Source organism: Sus scrofa, chromosome 14 (genome assembly GCF_000003025.6).
Source record: "Sus scrofa isolate TJ Tabasco breed Duroc chromosome 14, Sscrofa11.1, whole genome shotgun sequence".
Classification (NCBI taxonomy): Eukaryota; Metazoa; Chordata; class Mammalia; order Artiodactyla; family Suidae; genus Sus; species Sus scrofa.
In genome coordinates, this window is record NC_010456.5 from 71848104 (window position 1) to 71867576 (window position 19473).

The 19473-nt window shown below is 37.6% G+C and overlaps 1 protein-coding gene across 8 annotated transcripts in view; it reads left to right on the forward strand.

The window, feature by feature from the left end:
* Positions 1–19473, forward strand: part of CCAR1 (cell division cycle and apoptosis regulator 1) — a 67135-nt gene that overhangs the window by 20595 nt on the left and 27067 nt on the right. For all 8 annotated transcript variants that reach the window (XM_021072498.1, XM_021072497.1, XM_021072501.1 and 5 more), the window contains 11 exons: positions 2477–2670; positions 4644–4758; positions 4864–5056; positions 8028–8157; positions 9068–9229; positions 13034–13259; positions 14092–14205; positions 14739–14905; positions 15647–15857; positions 16676–16759; positions 19059–19244. In XM_021072498.1, coding sequence (XP_020928157.1) covers positions 2477–2670; positions 4644–4758; positions 4864–5056; positions 8028–8157; positions 9068–9229; positions 13034–13259; positions 14092–14205; positions 14739–14905; positions 15647–15857; positions 16676–16759; positions 19059–19244 — 1782 coding nt within the window. The remainder of the gene's footprint in view (positions 1–2476; positions 2671–4643; positions 4759–4863; positions 5057–8027; positions 8158–9067; positions 9230–13033; positions 13260–14091; positions 14206–14738; positions 14906–15646; positions 15858–16675; positions 16760–19058; positions 19245–19473) is intronic.

Genomic DNA, 19473 nt, shown 5'->3' on the forward strand with positions numbered 1-19473 from the left:
TTTTTGTCATTTTGCCTTTTCTAGGGCTGCTCCCGTGGCACATGAAGGTTCCCAGGCTAGGGGTCTAATCAAGAGCTGTAGCCACCGGCCTACGCCACAGCCACAGCAATGCCAGATCTGAGCCGCGTCTGCGACCTACACCACACCACAGATCACAGCAACACCGGATCCTTAACCCACTGAGCAAGGCCAGGAATTGAACCCGCAATCTCATGGTTCCTAGTTGGATTCGTTAACTACTGAGCCACGATGGGAACCTGATTTTGGCTTTTACATTTTTTTGTAGCTAGGATTTTTAGGAATTTTTTTGGACGTGTTATGTACTTCTTAGTTTGAGCTTAGTAGGTGAAGTTATTCTGTTACATTATCAACTTAATTTTTCAACAACATTAAAAAGTTTGTGAACTTTTGATATGTAATGCAACTTTAGGCTTTGTGGAGTGCTTATAGTCTCTGTTGCCTATTTTTTGCCTTTTATACAATTCTTTAAAAGTGTAAAAATTTCCTTGTCTTATAAGTTGTTTAAAAATCATAAGTTGTGGGCTGGATTTGGCCTATGGGTTGTGGTTCATTGACCCCTGGTATATGCTTAGAGTGAAATGCTATGCAAGTATTAAAAAGAAAGCAGAACCACTAATAATAACTAGGTGATTATTAAGTGATTGCCCCATGGATAGGAAACTAGATAGCTGAGGAACAGGTGGAAGAGCTTTTTTTTACTGTGTAACCTTTTGTACCTTTATAGTCCTGAATCTTAGTTATTATTAATTTTCTTTTTGAAATAAAGTACAGTGCAATTGAGAAGTCAGGGAGTTCCTGTTGTGGCTCAGTGGGTTACAGGCCTGACTAATATCCCCGATGTGTGTTTAATCCCCAGCCTCACTCGGTGGGTTAAAGATTTGGCGTTGCTGTGGCATAGGCCACCAGCTACAGCTCCAATTCACCCTGTCACCTGGAACTTCCACATGACCCAGGTGTGGCCTAAAAAAAAAAAAGAGAGGTCAACCTTACTTTCCGTTTGTTTATGATTTCTGTTTTTTCCATTATAGTTTATTGACAGTGTTCATGTCGATTTCTACTGTATAGCAAAATGACCCAGTCCTGTGTGTGTGTGTGTGTGTGTGTGTGTGTGTGTGTGTGTGTATATATATATGCACACATATTCTTTTTCTCGCATTATCCTCCATCATGTTCCATCACAGGTAACTAGATATAGTTCCCTGTGCTATACAGCAGGATCTCATTGCTTACCCACTTACTCTCTGTTTATTCCTTGGTTTGAATAGAAGAATCAGATGATTGTTCCTTTCTTTTTAATAATTTTATTTCTACTTATATACAGAAGTTTTAATAAATATGTTGTTATTCATGCTTGATTGTGCCAGGAAAGATCAAGGAAGGTGTTACCTTTTCCATCCCTTTTTTTGAGATGTAATTGACATATAACATTGTATTAGTTTAAAGTATATGACATGATTTGATAATGTATATATCATGTTTGATCTTCACAATAGGTTTAGTTATTATTCACCTCTTTGCATAGGTGGATTTTTTTTTTTCCTCCGATGAGAACTTTCAATATCTACTCTCTTAGAAAGTTTCAAATGTATGATACAGTATTTTTTAACTATAGTCACCATCCTGTATATTGTATCACCAGAACTCATTTATCATATAACTGGAAGTTTGTACTTTTTGACCACCTTCACCCAATTTCCCCCATCCCTCCCAACACTCTCCTCTGGCAGCCCCTAGTCTGTTTTCTGTTTTTGTGAGTTCTTTGGTTTTTTTAGATTCCTTTCCACATATAAGTGAAATCATACATATTTAGTTGTCTTTCTCCAACTTATTTCAATTTTATAGGACCTTCCTGAGTCTTTGTTATGCCACTATGGATTTTGAATTTCTGAGAGGGTCTAGAATATGCCTTGTTTTTTAAACTCATTGTGCTGTGGTCACTTTTTTTTCCTGAAACAACCTGTGAGAAGTTCACCTCACGGCATAGTGGAAACGAATCCGACTAGGGACCGTGAGGTTTCGGGTTTGATTCCTGGCCTCGCTCAGTGGGTTAAGGATCCGGTGTTGTTGTGAGCTATGGTGTAGGTCACAGGCGAGGCTCGGATCTGGCATTGTTGTGGCTCTAGCATATGCTGGCAGCAACAGCTCCAATTAGACCCTATCCTGGGAACCTCCATATGCCTTGGGTGCAGCCCTCAAAAAACAAGACCAAAAAAACCCCATAAAAACCTGTGAAAAGATTCATCTGAGGGAATTTAATCATGAAATCTATCAAAAATGACATTTTGAGACAAAAAAAATTTTTCAGATTTGATTCTCATCTTCAAAGCATACATATTTTATTTTTTAACTTGAAATAAATTGTTTTTAGCATTTTGGTATGATTTTAAATAGTCAGTTTTAATTTCTAGACTACTTCATATCACTACCTTAATTTGGTGTTGATTTTGTTTTATAGCCAGCTGTTGGACTGCCTACAAGCCTAAGCTTGTCAACTCCTCAACCTGCAGCTCAGATAACTGTATCATATCCAACACCAAGGTCCAGTCAGCAACAAACGCAACCTCAGAAGCAACGTGTTTTTACAGGGGTGGTTACAAAACTGCACGATACATTTGGATTTGTGGATGAAGATGTATTCTTTCAGCTTAGGTAAAGTTCTATTAGGTGTTGGCAGATGCCATCTTACATTTAGCATTAAGTATATTTATAAGGTACCTGCTTAATTGTGGCATGGGATTGTGGCTTAGCTGTATTTTTCTGCTTTAATCATTCAACCTGGGACATTTTTGATGGAGAATGTGACCAGAGATATCTTTTGATTATTAAATAGCATCTTTTGACTTTTTTTTTATCTTTTTGTCTTTTTGTCTTTTCTAGGGCCGCACTGGAGACATATGGAGGGTTCCCAGGCTAAGGGTCTAATTGGAGCTGTAGCTGCCAGCCTATGCCAGAGCCATAGCAACTTGAGATCCAAGCCGTGTCTGCGACCTACACCACAGCTCATGGCAACGCCAGATTCTTAACCCCACTGATCAAGGCCAGGGATCGAACCCGCAACCTCATGGTTCCTAGTTGGATTCCTTAACCACTGAGCCATGTCGGAAACTCTTGACTTTTTAATTTTTTTTGTTTCATTTTGTTTTTGCTTTTTAGGGCCTTACCCACAGCATATGGAGTTTCCCAGGCTAGGGGTTGAATCAGAGCTGCAGCTGCCAGCCCATACCACGGCCATAGCAACACCATACCTGAGCTGTGTCTTCGACCTACACCACAGCCCACGGCAACCCAGATCCTTAACGCACCGAGCGAGGCCAGGGGTCGAAGCTACAGCCTCATGGTTACTAGTCAGATTTATTTCAGACTTGCCACAACAGGAACTCCCAAACAGTGTCTTTTGACTATTGGACACTCTAGTAATGGTGAATTCCTCATGTTTTGTAGGAGTGAGTTTATTTTTCTGGTATACTTAAGTGAAATTAAGGATTGAAAGTCAAATGCCTTTTAAAATTTAACCTTCTGGAGTTCCCATCATGGCATAATGGAAATGAATCCGACTAGGAACCATTAGTTTTCAGGTTTGATCCCTGGCCTGCCTCAGTGAATTAAGGATCTGGCGTTGCCCTTAGCTGTGGTGTAGGTCACAGATGCGACTCAGATCCTGCGTTGCTGTGGCTGAGGTGTAGGCCAGCAGCTTTAGCTCTGATTTGACCCCTGCTCTGGGAACCTCCATGTGCTGTAGGTGTGGCCCTAAAAAACAAAATAAATAAATAAATAAATTTAACGTTCTGTTTGATAAATCTAATGACAATACATGCTAGAAATATTTTAATTGACAAAGATAAAATTGAAAGATTGAGCCATTGGATTCAAAATTGTATTTTATTAGTGTGATAGTTGTGAGAAAAACATATTTCATTAGCTATTTCAAGTGTATTTTTAATGAACTTCCTTTAAAGTACTTTGGGAAATTAAGTTTAATTATTGTATAAAGTTTTTCTATAAATTGGTCTCCTATTTTCTATCTTTTTTGCATTCCTCTCATCTTTTCAAAGCCCAAAACAAATCTTAGTTTATAAAAGAAAGTATTGTAGAAGAAGGACATAATATTAGGAAGATAGGGCATGTAAAATTACTTCCTCCACTTGAAACTCTTTGTTTATATAGCAGGAGTGAAACATGATCAGTTCTAAAATGAAGTTAAGTCTAGAAGGTATATCTACTTTTATTTTTTTGTCTTTTTTTGCTATTTCTTGGGCCGCTGCCACGGCATATGGAGGTTCCCAGGCTAGGGGTCTAATCCCAGCTGTAGCTGCCGGACTACGCCAGAGCCACAGCAACACGGGATCTGAGCCGCATCTGCAACCTACACACCACAGCTCACGGCAACGCCGGATCGTCAACCCACTGAGTAAGTGCAGGGACCGAACCCGCAACCTCATGGTTCCTAGTCAGATTCATTAACCACTGCGCTACAATGGGAACTCCAGGAGGTATATCTACTTTTAAAAGAGCTTTTCCCACTTCATTTCAGGTATAGTTTACGTTAGAATGTTAAGTATATAAATCTTTTTTGGAGAAATCTTTTCTAATTTTGTTTATGTTTAACTTATTTTTTTTTTCAGTGCTGTCAAAGGGAAAACCCCTCAAGTGGGTGACAGAGTACTGGTTGAAGCTACATATAATCCTAATATGCCTTTTAAATGGAATGCACAAAGAATTCAGACACTACCAAATCAGGTATATCAAATATTGTTAGGTATCATAAAAACTTGGTGAACGAGTCATCCAATTTACAAAAATTTTTCTTTTTTAAAAAATATTTTATTTCTTTATTTTTTTAAGAATCAGTCTCAAACCCAACCTTTACTGAAGACTCCTCCGGCTGTACTTCAGCCAATTGCACCGCAGACGACATTTGGTGTTCAGGCTCAGCCGCAGCCCCAGTCACTGCTACAGGCACAGATTTCAGCAGCTTCTATTACACCACTATTGCAGACTCAGCCACAGCCTTTATTACAACAGCCACAGCAGAAAGGTATCACATGGAATGTGTCTTTGCTTTTCATGTTTCAGGTTAATATGTAACGGTTTAGTAATTCAAATAATGAGAATATGTTATTAATTACAAAAAAGACAGAGACTTCCAGCATGCTTGAAGGGAAGCTTAAATATCTTGCATAGGTCACTTCTATTTGGAAGTTTTTTTATTTCTCTTATTCAAAGACATGCTTCTTGTGGACTTAAATATCAAAACTAATAATTTTCTGCCCTGCCTTTGATATCTGTAATAGAAAAAAATGGTTTGACACTTATTTCTTAGGAACTTGGTATTTAATATACCTGTAGAGTCTGGCACATTGCAGTTACTGAACTATAGTGCATCAAATAAATAAGCTCCTTTAAATTTTCTCTTGCAAACTGATAATTTGAAACCTTGAATTTTTTAAAAAATCAAAACAATGTTAAAAATTAATTCCTTGGGCATTTCCCTTTGTGGCTCAGCAGTAATGAACCAGTGAGTATCTATGAAGACGCAGGTTCGATCGCTGGCCCCCCAGGGTTGCTGTGAGCTGCAGCGTATGCCGGAGATGCAGCTCGGATCTGGCCTTGCTGTGGCTATGGTGTACGTCATAGCTCCAGATGGACCCCTAGCCTGGGAGTTTCCATAAAAAGTAAAAAGCAAATAATTGAGGCATTTTCTCTTTTATTGTGAATTGACAAAAATATAGCAGAGTGATAAATCAGACTGCAGTGTACTGAGGTATTGTTTTAAATGAACATCTGTGTAATCACTACTTGGGTAGAAAAAGTACAGCATTGCTAGTTACCTCTTTTTCTTTTTTAATAGTGTTACTCTAAGTATGTATGTATGTATAATGTAGCTTTGTTTGAATCTTACATAATGTGTAATTGCATCTATATATAATCTTTTTTTGTAAGATTTTTGTTCAACATTATATTTTAAAGTTTCTTTTTTTTTTTTTTTTTTTTTTTTTTTTGTCTTTTTGCTATTTCTTTGGACCGCTCCTGCGGCATATGGAGGTTCCCAGGCCAGGGGTTGAATCGGAGCTGTAGCCACCGGCCTACGCCAGAGCCACAGCAATGCGGGATCCGAGCCGCGTCTGCAACCTACACCACAGCTCACGGCAACGGCAGATCCTTAACCCACTGAGCAAGGGCAGGGACCGAACCGGCAACCTCATGGTTCCTAGTCTGATTCGTTAACCACTGTGCCATGACGGGAACTCCGGAACTCCATATTTTAAAGTTTCATACTGTTCATGTGGCTCTAGTTTTTGTTTTATTATTGCGTAATCTAATGTATGAATATTTTACAATTTTTCTGTTCTTCTTTGTTTTGGGTTTTGTTTTTTTGTTTTTTTTTTTTTTTTTTTTGCTTTTTAGGGCTGCACTCTGACATATGGAGTTTCCCAAGCTAGGGGTCAAATTGTAGCTGTGGCTGCTGGCCTACACCACAGCGACAGCATCGTGGGATCTGAGCTGCGTCTGCAACCTACCGCAATGCTGGATCCTTAACCCAGTGAGCAAGGCCAGGGATTAAACCTGTGTCTCATGGATGCTAGTCAGACTTGTTACTTGCTGAGCCACGACAGGAACTCCTCAAATATCTTTAAAAAAAATTTTTTTGTTTGTTTCCTAAACAAAAATGTAGTAAAGTTTTTCATGTATTGTATTTGTTTTTTTTTGGGGGGGGTGGCATGCAGAAGTTCCTAGGTCAGGAATTCACCTGAACCACAGCAGTAATGAAAGCCACTGAAGTGCAAAGACTGGATCCTTAACATACTATGCCCCAAGGGAACTCTTCTTTAGTCTTTTTTTTTTTTTTTTTTGTCTTTTTGTCTTTTGTTGTTGTTGTTGTTGCTATTTCTTGGGCCGCTCCCGCGGCACATGGAGGTTCCCAGGCTAGGGTTTGAATCGGAGCTGTAGGCACCGGCCTACGCCAGAGCCACAGCAACGCGGGATCCGAGCCGCGTCTGCAACCTACACCACAGCTCACGGCAACGCCGGATCGTTAACCCACTGAGCAAGGGCAGGGACCGAACCCGCAACCTCATGGTTCCTAGTCGGATTCGTTAACCACTGCGCCACGACGGGAACTCCTTTTTTTTTTTTTTTTTTTTTGTCTTTTTGTCTTTTGTTGTTGTTGTTGCTATTTCTTGGGCCGCTCCCGCGGCACATGGAGGTTCCCAACATTTTTAAAAGATTATTTTAAAATATACAAATGGGGAGTTCCCGTCATGACGCAGTGGTTAACGAATCTGACTAGGAACCATGAGGTTGCGGGTTTGATCGATCCCTGGCCTTGCTCAGTGGGTTAACGATCTGGCGTTGCCGTGAGCTGTGGTGTAGGTCGCAGATGCGGCTCGGATCCCGAGTTGCTGTGGCTCTGGCGTAGGTCAGTGGCTATAGCTCTGATTCGACCCCTAGCCTGGGAACCTACATATGCTGCAGGAGCAGCCCCTAGAAATGGCAAGAAGACGGAAAAAAAAAATTTTTAAGAAAATTAAAATTAAAAAAAAAATAAATGAAATATACAAATGGAAGTTCCCATCATGGCACAGTGGAAACGAACCCAACTAGGAACCATGAGGTTGCGGGTTTGATACCTGGCCTCGCTCAGTGGGTTAGGGATCTGGTATTGCTGTGAGCTGTGGTGTAGGTCGCACACTTGGCTCGGATCTGGCATTGCTGTGGCTGTGTCGTAGGCCAGCAGCTACAGCTCCAATTAGACCCCTAGCCTGGGAACCCTCATATGCCTCGAGTGCAGCCCTAAAAAGACAAAAGATATGTATATATGTATATGTATATATATGTGTGTGTATATATATATATATACACACATACACACACAAATGGTCTCTACCATTTACAGGTCACAGAACCGAAATAAAATGTTAGCAAATTTTTTATTAAAATTAAACCAGGTAATGCCTTTGAACTTTGTTTAAATAAATCAAAATAATCTTTTTCTGTGTCTTTTAAAGCTGGTTTATTGCAGCCTCCTGTCCGTATCGTTTCCCAGCCACAACCAGCACGGAGGTTAGATCCACCATCCAGATTTTCAGGAAGAAATGAGAGAGGAGATCAAGTACCTAACAGAAAAGATGACCGAAGGTAGGTTTTAAAAAATGTACTGTTTAAAAAATATATATTAAAAAAAAAAAAATGTACTGTTTGAGTTCCTCATGTGGCTCATTGGTGGTAACAAACCCAAGTAGTATCCATGAGGATACAGGTTCAATCCCTGGCCTCACTCAGTGGGTTAAGGATCTGGCATTGCTGTGAGCTCTTCTGTGAACAGATGAGGCTTGGATCTGGTGTTGCTGTGGCTGTGGTGGGCTGGCAGCTGCAGCTCCAATTCGACCTGTAGTCTGGGAACTTTCATATATTGCAGGTGTGACCCTAAAATAAAAAAATACGCACACAAACGCATATATACTGTTAAAAATATATAAAAATAAAGAACATAAAAATAAACTAGTGTTTTGTTTTGTTTTGTCTTTTTTTTGTTTTTTTTAGGGCTGCACCCGTGGCATATGGAGGGTCCCAGGCTAGGGGTCTAATTGAAGGTGTAGCTCCTGGCCTACACCACAGCCACAGCAACGTGGGATCCGAGACACGTCTCTGACCTACACCACAGCTCACAGCAACACTGGATCTCGAACCCACTGAGCGAGGCCAGGGATCAAACCTGCAACCTCATGGTTCCTAGTCAGATTTGTTTCTGCTGAGCAGCAACGGGAACTCCAAAAATATAGTGTTAATAAACATTAAAAAAATAAAAATAAAAGTGAACTGTTGATAGTGGTGATCGTTGTAGTGTGAACACACTTAATGCCACTGAATCGTATACTTAAAAAGGGTTAAAGTAGTAAGTTTATGTTAAGTATATTCTACCACATTTTTCAAAAAGTTATTTTAAAAATGTATGCTGTGGAATCTTGCATTTATTACCTATTATTTCATTAATGAACTCTTTGATAATGTGAGAAATAATAGTAATTTTAGAAAAATTTGCTTTAAGTCGAGAAAGAGAGAGAGAAAGGCGTAGATCCAGAGAAAGATCTCCTCAGAGGAAACGTTCCCGGGAGAGATCTCCTCGAAGAGAGAGGGAGCGGTCACCACGGAGAGTTCGACGTGTTGTTCCACGTTATACAGTTCAGTTTTCAAAATTTTCTTTGGATTGGTAAGTTCTTCTTTTCCCCATTGTTTTTTTGAGTTACAGTTTCATAATTATGTTTATTTTTGATGGATGTGTTACAGAGATATTTTTCTTACAACTTTCATTTCCTGGCCTTTAGTGCTCTTAAGGGTAGAAATGCAGTTTGAAGTAGCAATTTGAAGTAGTTCTTTGCAAGAGTGCATTGTTTCATACATTCATCAAAGATACTGGTTTCTGAAAGAGGCACCCTGTCTATAATGAATCATTTAAGATTCAGATCTATTGGTAACTATTAAGGTTATGCAATATTCATTGTGTATGAAGAGGTAGTGATAGTTCGCTAGTGAACCAATTGTTTTAAGTTAGCTGTGACAGTGTGGTGTAATAGAAACACACCTGCATATATACTCACAGACATATATACGTGTATATATACATAAATACATTTTTTGGTCTTGGGAATCAGGGGTAACTGGAAAGTTATGAAGAATTTCTGAGCTGCTGCTGTGAAATGGAATTTGTGTCACCTAGCCCATTATGGAGAATATGAGTTGATTTCATGTATCTGAAGCACTTAACCTAGTGTGTGACCATTGTAGATAATAAGTGGTGGTTGGCATGTGGTGGCAACTAGTAATTCATAAAAAACAAATTCGGGAGTTTCCCCTGTTGAAAATGGGATCAGCAGCTTCTCTACATTGCCAGGACGCAGGTTCAATCCTGGGCTTGGCACAGTGCGTTAAAGAATACAGTGTTGGAGTTCCCGTCGTGGCGCAGTGGTTAACGAATCCGACTAGGACCCATGAGGTTGCAGGTTCGGTCCCTGCCCTTGCTCAGTGGGTTAACGATCCGGCGTTGCCGTGAGCTGTGGTGTAGGTTGCAGACGCGGCTCAGATCCCGCGTTGCTGTGGCTGTGGCGTAGCCTGCGGCTACAGCTCCAATTCGACCCCTAGCCTGGAAACCTCCATATGCTGTGGCAGCGGCTTCAGTGTCGGTCGAAACTGCAGCTGGGATCTGATTACTGGCCTGAGGACTCCAAATGCTACAGGGTGGCCAAAAAAAAAAAAAGAAAAAGAAAAAGAAAGAAAGTGGTAAATGATTAGTTTACTCTAAGGAATTATCTAAGGCCTTGGTACTTTTGTATACATTAATTAACAGGTGGAAAAAACAAATTTACAGTAAAATAAGAAAGATTAGTCACTAAAATTTGCATTTAAAGAACTGTTTGGCATAGGAACAAATAACTGCATTTCAGTGTCTTGAGAGCGTATTGTTGCATTTTATCAGTATAATCAATATTCATAACTGGCCTATAAAAAGTTAGAATTCCTATGTATTCAGTTCTAGATTGAGTAAACCAGTGTATTATTAAGCTACTCAGTGCCTCCCAGAATCTTGCTTGATGACTTTACTTAGTTGTTGTGTAGTTGTTGTTCGCTTACTCTTGCTTGTAGTCAAATCAGCAACTATTCTTTTTTTTTTTTTTAATTGTTATTTCCCCAATGCAAATTTTTTTTTCCTACTGTACAGTATGGTGACCCAGGTACCCATACACGTACACATTGTTTTCTCACATTATCATGCGCCATCATAATTCCCACAATTCCCAGTGCTACACAGCATGATCTCATTGCTAATCCATTCCACAGGCAATCGTCTATATCTATTAACCCCAAGCTCCCAATCCACCCCACTTCCTCCCCTCCCCCTTGGCAAACCACAAATCTCTTCTCCAAGTCCATGATTTTCTTTTCTGTGGAAAGGTTCATTTGTGCCGTATGTTAGATTCCAGATAGAAGTGTTATCATATGGTATTTGTCATTCTCTTTCTGACTTACTTAAGTCAGTATAAGAGTCAGCAACTCTTCTGAAGTTTTACTAGTTTAAAACTAGTTTTACTAGTTTTTACTAGTAAAACTTCTTGTCCTGATTACTTGTATACTTAGACATATCTTCTTTGCATTTTCAGAAATTCATTGGTAACAAAATCATTTCTTCAGCCCTTCAAATATTAACTAGAGCAGCTCTACTTTTAACCAGATCTGTTCCCAGTCTAGAGTGCTATTTTGGGAGAAGATGCATAGGAAATAAATTGAACAGCTGTCTTTCTCCTTCCACATTAAATCTTCAGTTTAACTTTATCACTTTGAAGTAAATTCCCAGAACATCAGATGAACACATTAAAAATAAAAGTGATTTAAATTTCTATACCTCTTCTCATCTGTAATTATGGAAATCAAGATTTTCTTTTCCTTTTTTTTTTTTTTTTATGCTTTTTACTGCCGCACTAGCAGTATGTGGAAGTTCCCAGGCTAGTGGTCGAATCAGAGCTGTAGCTGCTGGCCTACACCACAGCCATAGCAACTCCAGGATCCAAGCTGTGTCTGCTACCTACACCATAGCTCATGGCAACACCAGATCCTTAACCCACTGAGCGAGGCCAGGGATCAAACCTGCATCCTCATGGATACTAATCGGGTTCATTACCAGTGAATGATGATAGGAACTCCAAGATTTCCTTATACTAATAAGATTATAAGAGACTTTATGCTAAGAAATGATATATTCTTATATTTTGTTTTATTATAGAATTTTTCTCCTATGAGATAAAAGCACAACTTCAAAAATTCTGGTGATGGAAAAATAGAATCCTTTAACATACTATTTGTATCACTTCTTTAAAAAACAAGAATAGGAGTGCCTACCATGGCACAGTAGGTTAAATGATCCAGCATTGCCACAACTGTGGTATATGTAGGTCACAGCTGCAGCTTGGATTCAGTCCCTGGCCCTGGAATTTCCATAGCTGTGGATGTGGCAATAAAAAAATAAATAAATTTAAAAAAGAAATAAAAACACAAATAGCTGTTGTCATGTTTTTTGTTGTTCTGATGGCACAGTTATCCAAATAAGTTTAATTATGTCAGTAATCAAGTGAAAAGTTTATCATTCTATATTTTTATTTTTAGATTTCAAAGAAAAAGACATCCCTGTAGATAGACTAGTTCACATTTTGTACTCTTGTCTCTAGTTGTCTTTTAAAAGAATAAATGTAGTTATCTTTTCATCTTACAAATTATTGATGTTTTCCACTTTTCATTATGCTTTTAATAGAAATCTTTCGGCCTTTTATCAGATTGCTTTACTCAAAAGTTTCTCTCTTCTAAAAGTTCTGCTTCTTAGGAAAAAGGAAATCTTCCTTTTAAAAAGTCAGTATGCCAGATTTAAAAAGCAAGAAATGTATCCTCTTTTTATATAATAAATAATCAGGTATGAATCTTAGTCATTAAGTAGAGAGGTATGGAGATGTAGATAATCCAGAAAACATTTGGGTTTTGCTTTCATGTGGATTTTTATGTTTAATTTTAAATGTAACTGCCTGATCTAGGTCTTACTATAGAATAAAGATTGTGTTCTACCCTGTATAAGCCTGATTAAAGAGCACTCGTACTGATTTGGCACCACTCTTCTTTGTATCCATCTATGTGAACCATACTTTTCTCAAAAATGCAACTTCAACTGTGGCGGAATTACTTTTGTTCAGATCTTCTCTGGAGCTTGGGTTGAAGTTTTAAGCTACACACAAAAAATAAATAAAAATAACAAATAGGTACTAGTTTTTTATTCAAAGCTATAAGTAAACATATTTGAAAATGACAGTTTCATATGCCTGTGTGTAAAGAGCTATAGCTCATTAAATAGTTAGCTGTTCATTTTCAGCTGCTTTTTAATGGTATCAGGTTATATATTTAGCTTCATAATTAAATGAATGTTCGCATGTTCTTTAGTATTAAGGTTGTTTATTCACTACTCATATCTGTTTTTCAGTCCTAGTTGTGACATGATGGAACTAAGGCGCCGTTATCAGAATTTATATATACCTAGTGACTTTTTTGATGCTCAGTTTACATGGGTGGATGCTTTCCCTTTGTCAAGACCATTTCAGCTGGGAAATTACTGCAATTTCTATGTAATGCACAGAGAAGTAGAGTCCTTAGAAAAAAATATTGCCGTTCTTGATCCACCAGATGCTGATCACTTATACAGTGCAAAGGTTTGTATTATGTGTGTGATATACAGCTAAAATTTCTGAGCAGTTATTAAGAGTGTATGTGGAATTAACCTTCAGAAATGGTTATTACGTTTAAGAGCTAAATACCTGTATTTGCTTCTTGACTGACTGATTCTGTTTTGGTTAGATGAGTAATTTAATTTAACCTCTTTGTGCCTTAACTCTTAAGTTGTAAATATTTTTTTAGCATTTTGAACCTCATAAAAACGTGAAGATGAAATTCATTTTACTGAGTTTTTGGAAATGTTCTGTGGCTTCTGGTAGCCCCAGGTGAAATGTAATTTTAGGTGAATGCACCGTATGTTAGTCTTAGGGTACCATTCAGTATATTGCTTATGGTCAGTAGTTTTCTGCTGTATTAGAACATTGATCAAAAAGTACTCCTAGGATTTCCCGTTGTGGCTGAGCAGAAACGAATCTGACTATTATCCATGAGGACACAGTTTCGATCCCTGGCCTTGCTTAGTGGGTTAAGGGTCCGGCATTGCCATGAGCTGTGGTAGGTCCCAGACATGGCTCGGGTCTGACATTGCTATGGCTGTGGTGGAGGCTACAGCTCCGATTCGACCCCAAGCCTGGGAACCTCCATATGCTGTACCTGTGGCCCTAAAAAGACCAAAAAAGAAAAAAAAAGAAAAAATCTTAAGAAGTTAAAATTTTATAAGGTATCTAATACCATTTCTGCTATAGCATTTTACTTTCCATTTTTATAAAAATCTTCAGATCTAATATATGTAAGGATAATTAGTAGAGCTTCTCATTTTTTTACATTACTTTAGACTTTTGACAGGATTGAATTATTTGACTATAATAGGTAATGCTGATGGCTAGCCCTAGTATGGAAGATTTGTATCATAAGTCATGTGCTCTTGCTGAAGACCCACAAGAACTTCGAGATGGATTTCAACATCCTGCTAGACTTGTTAAGGTAAAATGGAACATTTATTTTAAATTTAAGTATATATTTGCCTTGCTTAGTTCTGTCTGCATATAAAACTAAAATTACTACTTTTTAAATTTTGTTGATTTGTTTTATAACTAGTTTTTAATATAGTTAAGGCACTGAGTGATGTAGATGTTTTTCTCATTTCAGGTAATGCCTGTATCTTATTTGTATGTCACTAGTTCAGCTGTCCTTTTGATACCTTATATTTGAAGCATGTAAAATCTTAGTGATACGAATTTAGTGTATCTGGATGATCTTAAAGTTTGAATTATAGTGTTTTTTTTAAAAGAGCTTTTTATCTGAGGAAATACTTTAGAAGGATGAGTTATGATGTGTAAATCCTATTCCATTGCTGAAATGCAGTGTGGAACACGATGAACTGAACTCTTCCTTGACTGACATACCAGAGGTAGTAAAAATGACATTGGAAAGATTTGTTCCTTTACTTTTCAAGTATTTTATTGTAATATGACAAGTTGCATAATATATGTAAATGATTCTTTTTTTTAAATTAGTTTTTAGTGGGCATGAAAGGCAAGGATGAAGCCATGGCCATCGGAGGTCATTGGTCTCCTTCGTTGGATGGACCAGACCCAGAAAAAGACCCCTCTGTGTTGATTAAGACTGCTATTCGTTGTTGTAAGGCTCTGACAGGCATTGATCTAAGTGTATGCACACAATGGTAAGTACCAATTTATTTCTTGATTAGAAATGTTTTTTTAATAGTTTATGTAGATGTTCTTGTGTATCAGTCTTTTCCCCCCCTTATTTTAGCATTCTTGATCATGCAGTAATCTCAAAGGAAAATACCCATTTGTAGCAAAAGTTTATTTGGTGCCAAAATCGTTCGGGGGTAAAAGGATTAAGAACTAATCAAAATAAAGTGAAAATTTAAATGTTTTGTTATGCCGTACTTTGGAAGTTGGATGTATGTTGAAAATATTTTTCATTTCATGCATAGCTGGAGAAGATCGTCAAGAGAGAACTTCATTTCATTACAATTCTTTTGTTATAAAATGATGTAGTTGCTGTTTTTTTTTTTTTTTTTTTTGTTCAGCCATATTTTCTCTTGAGGCTTATTTGTCCTGTGTATTTTAGTGTATTTCTCGTGACTTAATTGAAAATATTCTTTTTTAGCACATGAAATCTGAACAGCTATCCAGCTTCTTCAGGTATTCTCTAAAATATGGGTAGCTCTGTAATCAAACTTGAAATGCCTTGGGGAACATATTCTTCTTTTAACCATAAACTATTGTACAAATGTACCAAAAGAGGAACTATGGCTTCTATAATTTTTTTTTTCTTTAGACCAACCTCAAGTTCTTGCAGCAAAATTTCTTTACTTGATGTGCTACAAGTGAACTAGGGTCTTTAAAATGTATTTTAGAATTTTTTTTCCAACATGCTTCTTCCCTTGCAACAGGTACCGTTTTGCAGAGATTCGCTACCATCGCCCTGAGGAGACCCACAAGGGGCGTACAGTTCCAGCTCATGTGGAGACAGTGGTTTTATTTTTCCCGGATGTTTGGCATTGCCTTCCCACCCGCTCAGAGTGGGAAACCCTCTCCCGAGGATACAAGCAGCAGCTGGTCGAGAAGCTTCAGGGTGAACGCAAGGAGGCTGATGGAGAACAGGCACTGAACGCTAATCCCTTTTTCTATTTCCGCTTCTCACAGGCACAGGAACACAGGCACAAATGCACACCACACACTACATAACAAACACACACGGAGGAACATAACTGGTAACAGCGACTGGTAATCCAGCTTTCAGCAGTATAGTTGATGTTCTTTTCTCTGTAAAAAAAAAAAATCTGTCTAATATGTTAACTTTAAGTGCTAAGGCCTCAAAGGAAAATAAGTTGTGCTTAAATTGCACAGAATTTTGTTTTTATCATAGGTCTAGTTGCTGGAATCTGGGACCAGTTGTTGAGCAAGATTCAGTATTAAGCCATTTTAAATATTTTGCCATTTTCTAAAATTTAAAAAATTTTCTCTTTCACGGTCATCAGTTCTAGTCATGGATATTTGAAATTGGACAACCACAAGTCTGAGAGATTTGAAATTTCAGGCTATGTGGCAACGTCTTTGGTACATTTGAAAGGTCTGACTAAATCAGTCTTAACTTTGGGTGGCTTGAAAATTGGGGCAAGATCACACACTGTGTGGTTAGTGGAGACCGGCAGTGTTTGTGCATCCCTGATATCCTTTGTGTTGTAATTTATCACCCTTTTGTGTTTCACAGATCTGGCTTTGATTGGCTGATGAGTGTCTTTGTGATCAGTTAAAAGTGGTAGAATGTATGTACGTGGACTTGCCTAAATAATAACTTTAGGAGAAGACAATCTGAAACATTTGTGACCTTGCACAGATCAGCAACAGACTTTTAAAAGTAAATTACCTTTATTTTAAAGTTTCAGAATAATAATTATATTCTCAACTTTGTATATCAGGATGAAGAAGAAAAGGATGATGGTGAAGCAAAAGAAATTTCCACTCCTACCCATTGGTCTAAACTTGATCCAAAGACAATGAAGGTAACTTTGAAAGTAATGATACTTAATTTGAAGTCTATAAACAGGAATAGAGAATGAGGACAGTGACTTTTCAGAGATGGGCCATAAAAAATGTCCACTGTTTTTATATAAATATTTTGTGTTGTATTTGAGTGTGTGTGTATAAAAATTAAATAAAAGGTGACTATAAATCATTTCGGCCAGTATTTGTTGAATGTAGTAATGTGTCTTTAGTGTGAGCAACACTTGTTTTCTCATGACCTTGACCAAGAGGGTGGATTTCTTTGCTTAAGTAACTTAAATTCAAGGAGAAGGAATAAAACATAGGAAGGGATTATCCAGTTTTTAGAGTAAAATTTAAAAGTAAAATGTGGATTGGAGTTCCTTTCGTGTTGCAGCGGAAACAAATCTGACTAGTATCCATGAGGATGTAGGTTTGATCCCTGGCCTTGCTCAATGGGTCAGCGATCTGGTGTTGCTGTGGCTGTGGTGTACGGCAGCCACTACAGCCCCCATTTGATCCTTAGCCTGGGAACCTCCGTATGCTGTTAGTGTGTCTCTAAAAAGCAAAAAAAAAAAAAAAAAAAAAGTAAAAAGTGGATTGATATACATCTGAACTGGGAAGAAGATCATTTAAGAGCCTTTTTTGAAACTCTTTGATTAATCAGTGCTAGTTTTTCTTTGTTCCCCAGGGTCTCTGGACCTAGTATCTTTCTGCACTTTTGCCTCTCTGGACCTACATTGTGAATATAGATCCATAGATTCTATGTACATAAATTATGCATAGGTCAGAAGATCAGAAGGCTGATCATTACTTCCTTTTGCAACTTACTATTTAACACATGAAAGCTGACCTTTTGGCTAAGTTCTGTTCTTAGCAAAAAATAGATTTTTTTCCTTCTTTGAAACTGTAGTTATTAAACACAACATTGCTTTTTTTTATTTTTAGAGAATGTATATCGTAAGAATGGTTGTTATTCCTGCACTACTCCAAGTTGTTATCCTCAACTTCAAGTTTCATGTTAAGTTCTATAAATTCAGAAAATTAGCTTAAGCCTGCATCACAGGACTTTTTGTCAAACTGATGGCTTCACTATTAAGTTCTTTATTTTAAAACTTGTATTCATTTTGATTATAAATATAATCCATTCTTATTTTAAAAATGGATGTATACGTGAAAAATTGAAGGGAGCTCCCGTCATGGCTCAGTGGTTAGTGAACCTGACGAGCTTCCATGAGGACATGAGTTCAATCCCTGGCTTTGCTCAGTGGGTTAAGGTTCTGGCATTGCTGTGAGCTGTGGTGTAGGTCGCAGACACAGCTCGGATCCCATGTTGCTGTGGCTGTGGCATAGGCCGGCGGCTACAGCTGGGATTGGACCCTAGCCTGGGAATCTCCGTATGCCACGGGTGCGGCCCTAAAAAGACCAAAAAAAAAAAAAAAAAAAAAATTGAAGAAAAAAGAATTACTCAACTTACTGCTCAAACACATGCTTAAATTTTTGATGCTTTTATTATTTTTTCTGGGGATAAGCTGAGTGGTTGGTTGCTTCCAATCACACTGAGTAAAAAAGTTGCTATTTTAACATTTTCAGTTAGTAATAGTGTTTCCACATAATTATTTTTAAATATTCTGTATTTTCCTATTTAGTTGATAAATTCTTTTTCTTATATATTATTATTATTATTACTGTTTTTCTTTCCTTTTTTGGGTCGTATTTGCAGCATATGGAAATTTCTGAGCTAAGGATGAATCAGCAATGTCACAGAGACAGGCTGGATCATTAACCCCCTGTGTTGCAGTGGGAACTCTGTTAGTTATTATCCTTTTACTGGATATTTAGATTATTATTATTATTATTTTTTTTTTTGGCTATGCCCGCGGCATGTTGAAGTTCCTAGGCCAGGGATTGAACCTGTGCCACAGCAGTGACCCAGGCTATTGCAGCAATAGCTCAGGACTCTTCACGTGCTGTCCCACAGGGGAACTCCAATTCTTCACTTTTCAAAGAGAGAGACTATGACAAGGAATGTATGAAAGATTTTTTTTCTTGTGGTTAGGTTATTTCCTTAGGGTAAACTCCCAGAAATTCTAAATTCTGGGGCAAGGGGAGCATTAACTTTTTTAAAAAGCATATTAAAATGTGTTGCAAATTAATTTTTAAAAATAATTCTGTCATTTTGCATTTTTGGAAACATTTTATGAGCAGTATAAGTGTCCCTTTCACTAAAATTCTTAAAAATCAGACAAAAGATCATTGCACAGTTCCCTATTTAAATATCTTGTTTTCTTTTTCTATATTTTTATGCTGTTTATTTAGGTAAATGATCTCCGTAAAGAATTAGAAAGTCGAACTCTTAGTTCCAAAGGCTTAAAATCCCAGTTAATAGCCCGATTGACAAAACAGCTTAAACTAGAAGAGCAAAAAGAAGAACAAAAGGAGTTAGAGAAATCTGAAAAAGAAGAGGAAGAGGAAGATGATAGGAAATCTGAAGATGATAAAGAGGTATATATTAAATCATTTAAATATTATCAAATATAATATGGTTTTTAGGGAGTTCTTGGAATATATATATGTGTATATTTTTATTAAGGTATAATTTACATAGTAAAGAAAACCTTTTATTGAACAGTTGTGCAAGTTTTGACACATGCATGTAAGTCATGTAACCACTACCACAGTCATGATATAGATCTGTCACCACCTCCTCAAATTTCTGCTGTACAGCAAAGCA